At 41.6% G+C, this 13705-nt stretch overlaps 1 protein-coding gene and 1 long non-coding RNA gene across 2 annotated transcripts in view; one reads left to right on the forward strand and one right to left on the reverse strand.

Annotated features, from left to right (window-relative positions):
* The window catches only part of Gm28453 (predicted gene 28453), a 63833-nt gene extending 59681 nt beyond the window's left edge, over positions 1-4152 (forward strand). The window contains exons 5-6 of the long non-coding RNA NR_153827.1: positions 3176-3245; positions 3513-4152. This is a non-coding gene — a long non-coding RNA (predicted gene 28453). The remainder of the gene's footprint in view (positions 1-3175; positions 3246-3512) is intronic.
* Positions 4153-7477: 3325 nt separating this feature from the next.
* Positions 7478-13156, reverse strand: Gm6605 (predicted gene 6605). Its single transcript, XM_006540506.3, has 3 exons — positions 12948-13156; positions 10596-11357; positions 7478-9365 (listed from the first exon to the last, which is right to left on the reverse strand). The coding sequence occupies exons 1-3, from the start codon at positions 12952-12954 to the stop codon at positions 7558-7560; spliced, it is 2577 nt and encodes an 858-aa protein (XP_006540569.1). The 5' UTR covers positions 12955-13156; the 3' UTR covers positions 7478-7557.
* Between the last annotated feature and the right edge of the window lie 549 nt (positions 13157-13705).

Below are 13705 nucleotides of genomic sequence, written 5' to 3' on the forward strand. Positions count from 1 at the left end.
AGCTTGAAAGTGTAACATTCCTGTCTGAGCTTCTGGAGCATTGGCATTTATAGTCTCTCTTATTGCATCCAATCCAGAAAGCACTCTAGGCATTTGGAACATTGGGTTCTATCACTGTGATAAAAGACAAAAATGATTCCTGGGGCTGAAGATCTGGGACAAAAAGGCCCAGCCCAGTCAGAGGCTAAGTCTATTTCACTTATTAGGAGTCTCTTAATTGTCTCTCTTCAAATATGTAGCATGACCTTGGTTATCTGCCAGTGTTTCCTGTGATTCTCAGATTACAGTATGATGGTGGGTTCCTCAGAGCAACAGTGATACGACAGTTGCCTGATAACTGAAATTTTGCTTTTTGCTGAGGATACACTCAGTTTTTCAGCTTCAGAAAGCAGTGTATGAATTGCGATTCTTGTTTGCTAAAAAAGTACTGAGAACAATATTTGACACAGAGGGACTTAGCAAATGAAGTATATGTTTTTGCATTTGGTAAATTAAGTTTATCACATGGACAATAGAATATATAATATAACCTCAGCACTCAGGAGGATAGAAAGCCTGAGGCCCTCTTAGCATACACATCAAGACCCTATCTGGAAAAGCTGACAAAGAAAAGGTTCAAATTTTTTGATTTTTGGCATCTGTTAAGAGAGTTATCTTGGAGAAGGTTCCCCAGAATCTACACATTTTAATTTATTTTTATGTTCATTGATGTTCTGGCTTCATGTGTGATGCATGTGTAAGATGTCACAAGCCCTAGCCCTTGATTTACAGATAGATGTGAACTGTCATGTGGGTGCTGGGAAATTAACTTTGGTTCTCTGAAAGAGGAGCCAGAGGTCTTTATTCACTGAACCATATCTCCAGCTCCAGGAATCTACATGTTTTTAAAAAAGATTTTAAAAGTGTGTGAGTGTATGTGTTTGTGTGTGTGTGTATGTGTGTGTGTGTGTGTGTGTGTGTGTGTGTGTGTGTGTGTGTGTGTGTAAGTATCCATAGAGGGCGGAAGAGAACTCCATTGGATCTGAAGTTACAGGTTTGGAGCCACCCAGTGTGGGAGCTGGAACCTCTGGAAAAGCAACCCGTGCTCTTGATCCCTGAAACATCTCCCTAAACCCAGAACCTGTATTTTTTTGTGTGTGTGTTTCTATTTTTTATTCCCTATATCTCTTAAAGTTTTAATGCCCAAGTTTGGCAAATGCTAGAAGTTTATACATACACACACTTACATATGTACATCTTTTAAGATTGGAGCCCGAGCTTCATTGTTAAACTCTCTGTTAAAAAGAGGTTAAATGGCAAGTATACATATATAAGATTTAGGGAAAAATGAAATAACCCTAATGTATAACTTTTGCTTTTATGAACTACAACCTTTTTGAAGCAAATCTCCTTGTTAAGCTACTACAGCCTCATATTCTTTTTTTATATTTTTTATTATTACATATTTTCCTCAATTACATTTAGAATGCTATCCCAAAAGTCCCCCATACCATCCCCCCCCACTTCTGTACCCACCCATACCCATTTTTTGGCCCTGGCATTCCCCTGTACTGGGGCATATAAAGTTTGCATGTCCAATGGGCCTCTCTTTCCAGTGATGGCCAACTAGGCCATCTTTTGATACATATGCAGCTAGAGTCAAGAGCTCCGGGGTACTGGTTAGTTCATAATGTTGTTGCACCTACAGGGTTGCAGATCTCTTTAGCTCCTTGGATACTTTTTCTAGCTCCTCTATTGGGGGCCCTGTGATCCATCCAATAGCTGACTGTGAGGATCCATTTATGTGTTTGCTGGGCCCCGGCATAGTCTCACAAGAGACAGCTATATCAGGGTCCTTTCAGCCAACGCTTGCTAGTGTATGCAATGGTGTCATCGTTTGGAGGCTAATTATGGGATGGATTCCTGGATATGGCAGTCTCTAGATGGTCCATCCTTTTGTCTCAGCTCCAAACTTTGTCTCTGTAACTCCTTCCATGGGTTATTGTTTCCAATTCTAAGAAGGGGCAAAGTGTCCACACTTTGGTCTTCATTCTTCTTCAGTTTCATGTGTTTTGCAAATTGTATCTTATATCTCGGGTATACTAAGTTTCTGGGCTAATATCCACTTATCAGTGAGTACATATCATTTGAATTCTTTTGTGATTGTGTTACCTCACTCAGGATGATGCCCTTCAGGTCCATCCATTTGCCTAGGAATTTCATAAATTCATTCTTTTTAATAGCTGAGTAGTACTCCATTGTGTAAATGTACCACATTTTTTGTATCCATTCCTCTGTTGAGGGGCATCTGGGTTCTTTCCAGCTTCTGGCTATTATAAATAAGGCTGCTATGAACATAGTGGAGCATGTGTCCTTCTTACTGGTTGGGACATCTTCTGGATATATGCCCAGGAGAGGTATTGCGGGATCCTCCAATAGTACTATGTCCAATTTTCTGAGGAACCGCCAGACTGTTTTCCAGAGTGGTTGTACAAGCTTGCAATCCCACCAACAATGGAGGAGTGTTCCTCTTTCTCCACATCTTTGCCAGCATCTGTTGTCACCTGAATTTTTGATCTTAGCCATTCTGACTTGTGTGAGAAGGAATCTCAGGTTTCTTTTGATTTGCATTTCTCTGATGATTAAGGATACTGAGCATTTTTTCAGGTGCTTCACAGCCATTCGTTATTCCTCAGGTGAGAATCCTTTGTTTAGCTCTGAGCCCCATTTTTTAATGGGGTTATTTGATTTTCTGGAGTCCACCTTCTTGAGTTCTTTATATATATTGAATATTAGTCCCCTATCTGATTTAGGATAGGTAAAGATCCTTTCCCAATATTCTTACAAGAAAAGTCCTTATGTACTCTGTGGCTTGACAAACAAGTTAAGTTTTTATTATGAACAGTCAAAAGCCAGCGATTCAAATTCAAGTTAAAGGCATCCACTTTACAGGATCATTAGAATCTGAAGCAAAGTCCTTCAGCTGTATGCTTTTAAACTGCTACACAAACACATCACAGCAATGTTCAGGTTGTAGCTGAAAATTTTCCAGTGCACTTCTGGGACTTGAAATCTATGCATTTTAGGTAAGCGCACTAAACTCAATTCGTTGTTGAGGCTACTGCCAAGAACATGGTCTGCTTGAAAACAGAATATATCGCTGATTATCTCATGCTGGAATCCCCTCTTTTTGCAGATAATTACCGTGTATCCGAAGCTGCTTTATTTCATAATAAGGAAGGTGGGCCTGGATAACCACAGAAGAGGTAAACTCCTGCAGAAAATGTTGTCAGAACCTGTATTCTTAAGAGATGTTCTCAGGTGAGGTGTTCTTATATAAGTGGGGTCTACTTACAGGTTAGATAGTCTTAGTTTTTAAGATGGTTATAGAAATATTAGTAAAAAAACCCAAATATATACAGAAAACATGCAAATATATTGAAAGTTTTTACAAATGGATGGGGAAATATCTTTTTGGTTACTTCAAAAATTATTTGACGAGAATGACATCTTATTTTTTTCCTTGTTAATAGCAATGTACAGTAAACTTTGCAACTTGGAAATGCATTTTTCCATGAGTGAATCTATGAAAGTTGTTTCAGAATTTAAAGTTCAGTGACACAGTGGTTACTCCACGTACCTTTGGCAACATGTTATGGAAAACTTGAAGGACTGGCAAGATGGCTCAGCAGGTAAAGCTGTTTGACACCAAAATCTGACCTCCTGTATTCCATCACCAAATTTAACTGTGACACAGAAGGACTAACTTCAGAGAGTTGACCTCTGAACTTCCCACTCATGCTGTGGGTTTTGTGTGCCAACACTCACACACATAGCTGCCTACTTCAGTCAATGACAGTGTGCTTTTAGAGCTAACATCTTGCTACATTTGAGAAGGTGTCTTTTGTTTGCTGCCTTGAAGTCTTCAAGCTGTCTTATGGAAGACTGAAGAATATTTTCATACAGAAATTCAAGAATAAGCTTCAGTTATTAAACAATGAGTATCTGAAAATCAGAATATGATTTGAATTAGTTACTTTCTCTTATGCCTTTTACAGTTGTGTGTTTGTTGGCCTCTGCCACAATCATTGTCATCAGGTCTGACCATAAGCACATTCACCATTATTTTACTTAGAGTGTTTATGTCACTAATTAAACACCATGACCAAAAGCAACCTGGGAAGAAAAAGCTTTATTGATTACTCTTAAATATCCTGAGTCACAGTCCATTGAGGGAAACCAAGACAAGGACTAAAAATGGGAAGCGATCTGGAGGCAGGACCTGATGCAGAGGCCATGGATGAGTGATGTACACTGGTTCCTAAGCTTATTTTTTAAAACGATTTATGCATGTATTATATATATGTGAATGCGTTTTTTATTACATATTTTCTTCATTTACATTTCAAATGCTATCCCCAAAGCCCCCTATACCCTACCCCCGCCCTGCTCCCCAGCCCACCCACTCCTGCTTCCTGGTCCTGGCGAATGGTTTTTTAAATGCACATCAGAAAATGAAATCAGATCCCATTATAGATGGTTGTGAGCCACCATTTGGTTTCTGGGAATTGAACTCAGGACTTTTAGAAGAATAGCCAGTGCTCCTAACCAATGAGCCATCTCTCCAGCCACACTCAACCAATTTTCTTCGGGGCTCTAGGTCCACCGGCCTAGGAATGGCACCATGTAGAATGGAATGGGTCCTCCCATCTCAATGACTTATTAAGAAAATGCCCTGAAGTTTTGCTTTCAGCCTGATTTTCTGGAGGCATTTTCTCAATTGAGATTCCCTGGGCTCAGATGTCTTTAGCTTGTTTCAAAGCTAAAGTTGACACAAAACTAGACAGCATCCACTGAACACTCTCTACAGCCTTTTAGTTTCTTTCTTGCTGCTGTGACACAATACCTGGCAGAAACAAGAAGGGGAGGTTTGTTTGTGCTCATGTTCAGAGATTTGTAGTGTATCACAGCAGGGCAGGCATGGTGGAATGGCACAGTTAATAGCAGTGTGGCGTATAGCAGTGGCTTTTCATGTCATGGCTGACCTGGAAACAGAAAGGCCAGAACCATTTCTAGACTATAACTTTAAAGGACACTTCTAATTATCCACTTCTGCTAGGAAGGCTGTGTTTCCTGAAGGTTATGTAGCCATCCCAATTACTACCACCAACTAAAGAACAAGTGATCAATGGCACTAATTGAGTCAAGAAATGACAAACACTGTCAAGTTTGGAGAAAAATCTTCTGTATCACTGGTAAGGATATAAGATTTTACATCATGTATAGGAGTTGTAACAGGCCCCAGATCTTAGCACAACTGAGACTATGCTGGAAACACCATGCTGACCTTAGAATCCAGCATGTAGACCCCTACACCTGCCAAAAATGACAAGAAAGTCTTAACCATCAAACACCTAGGACATAGTTCCTGGATCCAGGAAAAGCCCCTAAATGTCCTATCCTTGCCTTTTTGCTTCTATAGTTCTGCGTCTTGATAACTCTTAATGATAACTGAAATGTGTCAGCTCAAGATATAGTTTTTGTGCTTAAAACTCCAAGTCAGGCTAGAAAGATGGCTCAGTGGTTAAGAGCACTGGGTGATCTTCCAAAGGTCCTGAGTTCAATTCCCAGCATATTATGGAGGCTCAAAACCATCTATAATGGGATTTGATACCTTCTTCTGGTATGCCGATGTACATGCAGATAGCATACTCACATACATAAAATAAACAAATTTTTAAGGAATTGTCCAAAGGTAGTGTGACTCAGGGCTACATGATTTCCATAAGTTCTTGATGGAGCTGCTGACCAGAAGTACAGACTCTCTATTGACCATTATAAGTGTCCATGAAAGCCAAGCATGGTGGCACACACCTTTAATCCCAGCACTCAGGAGGCAGAGGCAGGCAGATTTCTGAGTTCGAGGTCAGCCTGCTCTACAAAGTGAGTTCCAGGACAGCCAGGGCTATACAGAGCAACCCTGTCTCAAAAAGCAAAAAAAAAATGTGCATGAGTGTTTGCTAGAATTACTACACAACAGAAACATAATGGAGGGGAGGCTCTTCAAAAAATTAAAAATGAATCTAACATATGGCCCAGGTAATACCACCCCTGGGTATTTATAAAAAGGAATTCAATTCACTATATTAGAGACATATTTGCCTTCAGTGTTGATTGTAGCACACTTGTACTTGGCTCTCACTTTGCATAGCCAGAATATCTAGTTATAGTTCCCTAGAGGAACAAAATTGATACAATGAATATCTATGGAGAATCTATCTATCTATCTATCTATCTATCTATCTATCTATCTATCTATCTATCTATCTATCCATCCATCCATCTATCATTTATCTATCTATCTATCTATCTATCTATCTATCTATCTATCTATCTATCTATCTATCTATATGAATGACTTGCAGGCTGTGGTCTTGCTAGGTCAGTAATAGTACAATAATGGCTGTCTAAGACCAGTCCTGTAGTTATTCAATCCATGTGGCTATTTGAGCTGGTCTTCAGTATACATTGTCTGGAATCCTGAAGAATGAGGCTGTAATGCCAGTAGAGGAATGAACTGGAAAGCAAGTGCAAGGACAAGCAAGCAAAGAACAAAATGCTTCCTAATCCACATTCTTTATATAGACTGACACAAGGAAGTTTGGCCCAAATTAAAGGTATATCTTCCCACCATAGAAGATCCAGATTAATATTCAGTATTTGCACTTCAAATGAGTTAATAACTTTTAATTAAGAAAACCCCTCACAGGTATACACAATAAATTGAGTTTTAATTAATTAGAGATGTAGTCAGGTTAACACCAAAAACAGATATTACCATGGTCCTTAGCAGCTATTAGGGAAATAGCCTTAGTGTCAACAACAGAAAAGAGTATAAAGGAAATGTGATGTGTAAACACAATGGGAAATTTATTCATAAAAATGAAATTATGTTGTGGACAGGAAAACAATTTAGTGGAGACTACCATGTCTTAACCAGGCTCAATTCGTTATATTTTCTTCCATGTATGTGTCCTAGACCATACTTCTATAAGTGAAATCCTGCATGTATATGATGCATAAATTTGAAAAAAAATCCCTGTAGCATAAAAATGAATATGAGCTGTGTTGAGAGGTGAGAAATGTACAGTTTTGTGGAAATGGAAGGAGTGTGTGCTCAATATTCAGTATGTAATTCAAGATATACCATGTCCAGTGAATGAAAAACTCGAAAATAATTTTAGCACAAGTGTAGAATTTTCTCAATTGATTTAATGTTAAATACCTATTTCTTAAGATATGTTCGGATAGAATATAATAAAAATAAATTCATCACAGTTAAGAGAAACAGAATAAACTAGCCAACTTAACATTATATGGCAATTTTACTAACTATTAAATTTCATGTGGGTATGTTTTTTTCTATCTATCTATATACTTAGTCTTCTATATTCCTGCACATGTACTTGTGTATATACATATTTATATTTTTTCTTTACTTTTATACATCTGTATCAGTGACTATATCTCTTCAAGTAAATGTTGGAAAGCACTTTGTTGCAATAATCTGGCAAGCTGTTACATTGCATAGCCATAATATTGAGAAATTTCCATATCCCTCTCCCTCTGAAGGAAAATCTGCAGTTTCCCAGTAGAGGGGTTCTTGACAGCATTCTCACACTCTTGTTGAGCACGCCTCTTCATGGCCTCCCTCTCTGGCCTCTGCTCTTTTGTGATGGGTTGAGAGACAACTGGTCCCAGAATGTCGACTTTCTTCCATGGAATGGGTTGGCGGCTGAAGTCATGCAGCAGATATTGGGTTTGAGGTTTGGGAGGTGATGGTGCCTTGTTCCTGGCAGCAGAAACAAGCTCTCTCTGGAATGATGTGGTAGATGATGCTCTGTAGGGTACAGGCCTCGAAGTGGCCAACTGGTTCATAGCACTAGACTGGTTGGGGTTGGTTACATTAGGTCCAGGGGAACTGGAGGAAATTGGAGGAGCTGGCTTGGCAGAGGCTATCAAAGATGAGCTCACAGGAGGTGGTTGGGCTGGCCTGAGAGTGGTAGGTTGAGCTGAGTGAGAGTGAGACTGCACAGGGTAAACTGTAGTGGGCCTGCATAAAGCCAGGGAAAGTGGCTTTCTAGAAGCAGGTCTGGATTGAGGCTTGTCCAGAGTTGGAAAAGGCAGAGGAACTAACTTGACCTTCCCAGCTGGGGGCAGCTCATACTGGGATGGAGATAGACAATCTTTGTCAACACTGCTCTCTGCTCTCTGAACCTTCCCTGGGCTTTTGGGTGGACCCTGGCCCTCACATGGCAGGTTTAACACTGTTGTAGTAACTGAGTCTGGACCTGAATCTTTGTTGCTGGTGAAGGTTCGCAGACCTCTGAAAGAGGAGATGCCAGTTTTCTTCTCACTCTTTTTCCCCAGTGGGTGGAAGACCTGCACGGACTCCAGCATGTGCATTGCAAGGTTGGTTCGAGGCTTCTTGAAGCTGTTTTGACTGAGCTCAGGGGGGTTCCTCTTCCTTTTGGTCTTGGGGATGGTGGGCTTCTCTTCTGCTTTGACTCTGTTCCTTGACTGCTTAAGCTCCTCTGTTTTCTTGGATGTGTTCTCTGATCCACTTGGTCTTTCTTGCCTCTGTTTTCTAGCTCTTCTGTTCTTGCTTGGGGGCCCTTTGGGAGCTTTGCCCTCTGGGTGCTTTGCCATGTTGTCAATAGCCCTGTCACTGGCCCCAGCAACACTCACAGCCCCCTCTCCCTCCACCAGGTCCTGGTGCTGGATTTTGGCCTGAGGAGCCCCCTCAAGCAAATCAAAGGATTTATGTTTGTTCTTCCTCACCTGGTCAGAGGGGCCACTGGTGACTCTCCAGTTTTCACAGGACTGATCTTGGTCTATGTCTGTGAGGGTGTTTAGGAGTTGGGGAAGTTGAATGTCTGCCCCAAACCTAGTGATGTCTTTAAAGTCGAAGCTGGATCCAATCTCCTTCTCTAGCCCCACAAGCTCTTTTGGACCCATGTAGATGCATCCCAAATGGGCATTATCAGAATCAGGCTTCTGCCTGAGGCTCTCAGTGTCAGTGCAGTGCAGAGGCTGCTGCAAGTCAGGGTGTTCCAAAGTCACGATTGGTGTGTCTTGGTTTTCTTTTGTGCCCTCTTTTATCTCAGGCATGGTTTTGTCCTCTGGTTGTTCCAGGCTTGGAGCTGTAGGCAAGGCCATGAACTGTGAAGGACTGTAGATGGGGGCTGTTAATGCCCTGTCCCCGTTGACAGCTGGTGGCCTTATCTGGGAAACCTGGACACTGGTGTTGTAGAGTTCTGGACTCTGCAGCTGATAGTGTGTCTGGCCTGAAGGTGGCAATCCCAGGGACGTCTCCATTTGAACCACTGGAAAAGAGTGAAGGAAGAAGTCAGTGCCTCGGGTAAATGAGATGCTCCCCACCCCCAACCCCATTTCATAGACCACAGCATTTGGCCCCTGCAGCAGTGGGAGGACATTCCTATGAATTCTTGATGAAGAGCTTGGATGCTACCTCTGTGGGCAGACCGATGGTGACTGCTCTGTTTCTGCAGACTATTGCATGTCATGCTTTCTCAGAGATTTTTATTTTCCTTCCTGTTTTTGTGGTTTGTGGAGGAAAACCCTTAGTAGGTCAGTTACCAAATTACCTGGACGTGTGCTCCTCACTTTCCTTCCCCTTTGTCTTTATTAAGAGTGCCTCTCATTTTCGTGGAACTTTGCTACTAGGTAGGTTGTCTGGTCCATAATTTCCAAAAACTTACCTGACCCTTTGAATAGTGTCCTTACTCACATGACCCCAGAATCTTGTTTTTTTTTTTTATGTAGGTTTAGGTATCCAAACCCACCTAGGCACTCCTGCAAGGCAAGCATTTAAACAACCAATGATTTTCTCCCACCCCATGTCTCACAATCTTATAAGTGGAATGGAAAATGGAATGAGAATTAAAAGTGTTGGGCTTGGGTGACATTCAGTAGTAGAGAACATGTCTACATGATGTTATGTTCTTGGACATGGGTTACCTTTGCCATTCTACAGCAAAAGAAAAACAAAACAAAACAAACAAACAAATAAAAAATGAGCAGGCTTAGCCAAATTAGAAATGGTACTTTGACTATGCCATACTCTCTATAATTTTAAGTGTCAGAAAATTCCAGAACAGGTGCTGAGAATCTGGGAGGAATTCTTCCTCCAGGACAGATTCTGAGCTACATTGCTCTGGAGGATTTCAACTCATGGAAAATCCCATGTTACCAAAACATTTCCTCAGTGTCTTCTAGACACAAGGTCAATGATAGGTCAGGAAGGGGTCTATTGCAGTGTATTGGTGGATAGGACTGATTATTCTGTGTAGTTAGTTACATGTGTGACTATGGTGTGCTCCACGGATATCATTTAATACAGGATGGATGCTACTCACTGTGGCCTTGCATTCTCTCTTTTGATAGAGTCTGAAGTTGGTGGTGGAAAGTCAGAGCTGTACTTAACCTGTCAGGAGACTCATTCTCCCTCTGTGTGGACTGTCCACTACTAAAAGGTAGAGGTCAGTTTCTTTGGAGTGCTGATCCCACTACTTCCCTCCTGGATCTGTACTCACCGGGAAGACCGTTGTCTGGCATGGTTTGAGCAGATGTGGAATAGGAGAAGGCAGAGGTAAAAAGTGGTATTTGGATATTCCTTGGCTGAATCTCCTTTAGCACCATCACCATCTCTGGTTGGAGCGCAGAGGTCTGACTCCCAGGGTAGGACACAGAGCCATGGGGCTGTAAACACTGCCCAAATTCTCCAGCTATCAGAGGGCCCAGGTTGTTGTGCTCATAGTAATAGACCTGGCTGCCTTCCTGGAAGGAAGGTGCCAGGCTGTATTCTTGACTTGGCATCTGTGGTGGTGTGACCTGGACAAAGCTGGCAGGCAGTGTTGGATAAAAAGGAACTATGACATTGGGATCTAAAATTTTATCATACTGGTTTGTCACAGCCAGGGAGGAGAGTGTAGTGTCCTGGTCAATGAGGGTCATATTGAATTCCTGGAGTGCATCTTCCCTTCCATGAGTGCTTCCAGTGCAATCCCACTTGAGAGCACCTGGATAGGAGGGTGCCGAGGTGGAAATCTGGCCCTGCTCTGTTAGCACTGTCAGCATGGTTGAGGAAGCATGTGGGTTAAGATAGGCATTACCCATGAGCGGCTGGAGAGAAGTGCTGGATGCTGATGGTAGAAGCCATGCTGAACTCACATCTGGGGTGGAGACCCTGGAAAAGTTGCACACCGATCCTGCAGGCTGTATGGAGTTGCTCAGCAAAGGCAGAGAAGGGTGCAGAGTGCTTTCTGTCCCAAAGAAAGGTGAACTTTGGGAATTTTCTGTAGAGAGGAAGAGGACAGTGGGAAAATGGTGAGGTTGATGTTTTCTAGGTTACTGTGGGGAGCAGTGCTATATCCAGTGTGTACTAGCTGTGACTGACTAAGACTGAAGTTTCTTCCAGCATCCCAATTGCAAGTGCTCAGGTTGATTCTTGGATCTAGCCATAATGACACTCCTTTGATGAGCTACCTGATCCTTCTCTGTGGGCATGGAATTCCTGGTTGATCTGGCTCAACCTTTGCTCCAACTTAGACATTTTCCTTCTTTGCCCTGCTTTGTCTTGCTCTCATACCTGCTGTAACATTGCCTCCAAACTCTGTCCTACAGTAGCTGTGTTTAGAGGTAGGAGAGCCTTAGATAGCTTCTCAAGCTACTGCCTTTTCCCTGTCCTGTGCACATCTATGTAGAGAGACATGGACTCTTTACTTAAGAGTAGGCTGGACTTGAAATCACAAAAACCAACCTGCCTCTGGATCTGACATGCTGCTATTATAGTTGAGTACCAGGACCACCGAGCTTATCTATACTCTGTGGGTATTTTTGTTTTTTAAAAATTACATGTCAGGGAGTTTATATATGAATATTCTATTTACTTAATTTACTTTGCTACCTCCTCCTTTGTCCCTCTCACTCCTGTAACTGATGATATCTTATATAACTCTTAAACACCTGTGCGTTTATGACTTTATATATACAACCTACTGGTCACATTTCATGGTGTGTACTTGTGTTTACGGCTGACCCTTTGGGATTTGGTAACCTATTAGAAGGTTGATCCCTGAATAACATTTACTCTTCCTCTGTTCCTGTTAATTGCATGAAACTTTTGTACAGGGGAAGCCTTGTGAAGATTTCCCACCTGTGTCAGTTAGTGTTGTACAAAGAACAACTGAGTATGGAGTTCTCAGCCCCAACTGATAGTATCCAACACAACCAATGCATACAAGAATTAAAAAACTCTGCACAAGATGTGGTAAAATCTGTGAACCAGAGTGGGATAATATTCTCTATATATGACAGTGAACTTGTGCCAAGAGGAATCTTAACAATATGGTTGCCTGAACAAGGCTTGGGAAATGAAAATGCCTTGAGACTTTTGATTTGAAATGTGTGATTCTCTGCAACATTCTGTCCCAAACTATCTTTGTGTTCTTTTAAGATCATCTCTGCAGGTTTGACTCCTTCTATTTCTCTGTTTTCTAGCCCTTCATCTTTAAACTTTGGATTTTTTTGTCCCCCAGTTCTTGTGAATCTGTCTTTCATGTTACAGTTTCAACATTTCTTTCACTAGAAGAACTACCTTCGCAGAGTCTAGCCCCCTCTTAGTCTCTCCCACATTCCTTCTCTTTTAAGATTCAACGGCAAAGAACACAGACCATAGTAACACTGTAATCTCTCTGAGGTGGATAAAGAATCCGTTGAGAGTAAACTGTGTCTCTAAAGTCACATTCTCAGTAAGAACAAAAGTTAGTATGACTTTCAACGTGAGATATCTATATCCATGTCATCCCTGGTATTCTAAAGATTTGAACATATTCTAAAAATTAGGAGAGTTGTGATCAAAAATATTTGAAAGTTGCTTTCCTTACCTGACATGTTTGGGGGGGGGCTCTGTATGGGGAGTAACAGTACTCCACCCCACAATTGAGCCAGATAAATGGTAGTCTTTGTCTGATATGCTGACCAAACCCGCAAGTGTGTCCAGTATCAAACAGAGCTCACTGGTCACTGGTCACAGGGTACCTGTAATGATCCAAATTTGTTTACAGGCAGTACCATGGAAACCCCAGGATTCTACTAGGTGCTGGTAGGCTAAGAAGGAGAATGATGTCATAAATCAGTCAGCAGCCAATGGGAAGGACAGATTCTGAGCTGCAAGAAAGGATTGATTGGGCAAGATAATAGAGAAATAGTAGCCCTGAATGCTGAGATATGTGCTGGTGAAAGGAGGTAATCTTCATGTGGCTGTTCCTTTTGCCTTACCTTTTAGCTTAGGAAATCATATCAGCGTTTCTTACCAGATTCATGGACTGGTATTAATAATGTGCATATGATCTGTCACATTCCAACAAACTGTATCCCATCAACGCACATTAAACATAGGGACAGTAGCCTTGGGCAGGAAGGAGAGGGTCACCTAGGTTGAAGCAACTAGGTTGAGAAACTGTCTTTGAGTTGTGAGCTGTCTGCATCTGTCCATGAACAAAGGAAGAGATCAAAGGGCTCCTTTGTGTCTATGTTGAAGGGCAGGGCTGAGTGTATTGAAAGCACCTTGTAGGAGATTTGAATCCCAAGACTGTGGCTCTTTTCTGGTTTCTTGTCCAGGAATCTTTTTTTTTTTTAAATT

The sequence above is a fragment of the Mus musculus genome, chromosome 7 (assembly GCF_000001635.26).
Source record: "Mus musculus strain C57BL/6J chromosome 7, GRCm38.p6 C57BL/6J".
Lineage (NCBI taxonomy): Eukaryota > Metazoa > Chordata > Mammalia > Rodentia > Muridae > Mus > Mus musculus.